Source organism: Egretta garzetta, unplaced genomic scaffold, assembly GCF_000687185.1.
Source record: "Egretta garzetta isolate BGI_Z169 unplaced genomic scaffold, ASM68718v1 scaffold280, whole genome shotgun sequence".
NCBI classification, from domain to species: Eukaryota; Metazoa; Chordata; class Aves; order Pelecaniformes; family Ardeidae; genus Egretta; species Egretta garzetta.
The window spans coordinates 1,186,719-1,186,946 of record NW_009258219.1 but is presented as its reverse complement, the minus strand read 5'-3'; the positions used below and the strand labels follow the sequence as shown (position 1 = coordinate 1,186,946).

The 228-nt window shown below is 64.5% G+C and overlaps 1 protein-coding gene across 1 annotated transcript in view; it reads right to left on the bottom strand.

Annotated features, from left to right (window-relative positions):
- LRIT2 (leucine rich repeat, Ig-like and transmembrane domains 2) overlaps positions 1-228 on the bottom strand; it is a 5,243-nt gene that overhangs the window by 2,182 nt on the left and 2,833 nt on the right. The window contains exon 5 of the mRNA XM_035890812.1: positions 4-202. Coding sequence (XP_035746705.1) covers positions 4-202 — 199 coding nt within the window. The remainder of the gene's footprint in view (positions 1-3; positions 203-228) is intronic.

Sequence of the window (228 nt, the reverse complement as noted above, 5' to 3'; positions counted from 1 at the left end):
AGCTGGCTGATGTCGCTGCCTGTGACAAAGACGACGCACTGGCCCTTGCGGGGCGCCTGGTTGCGCACAGCCACACAGACCTCGTACTTGGTGGCCGGCAGCAGGTCAGTCACCGAGTAGGTGTTGACACCGGGGCCGATGTAGATGGTGTCCTTCTGGGCGGCATCATAACGGCCCACCAGGAGGGTGTACCAGGTCTCCCCTGGCTCTGCCGCTGCTGCTGTCGCC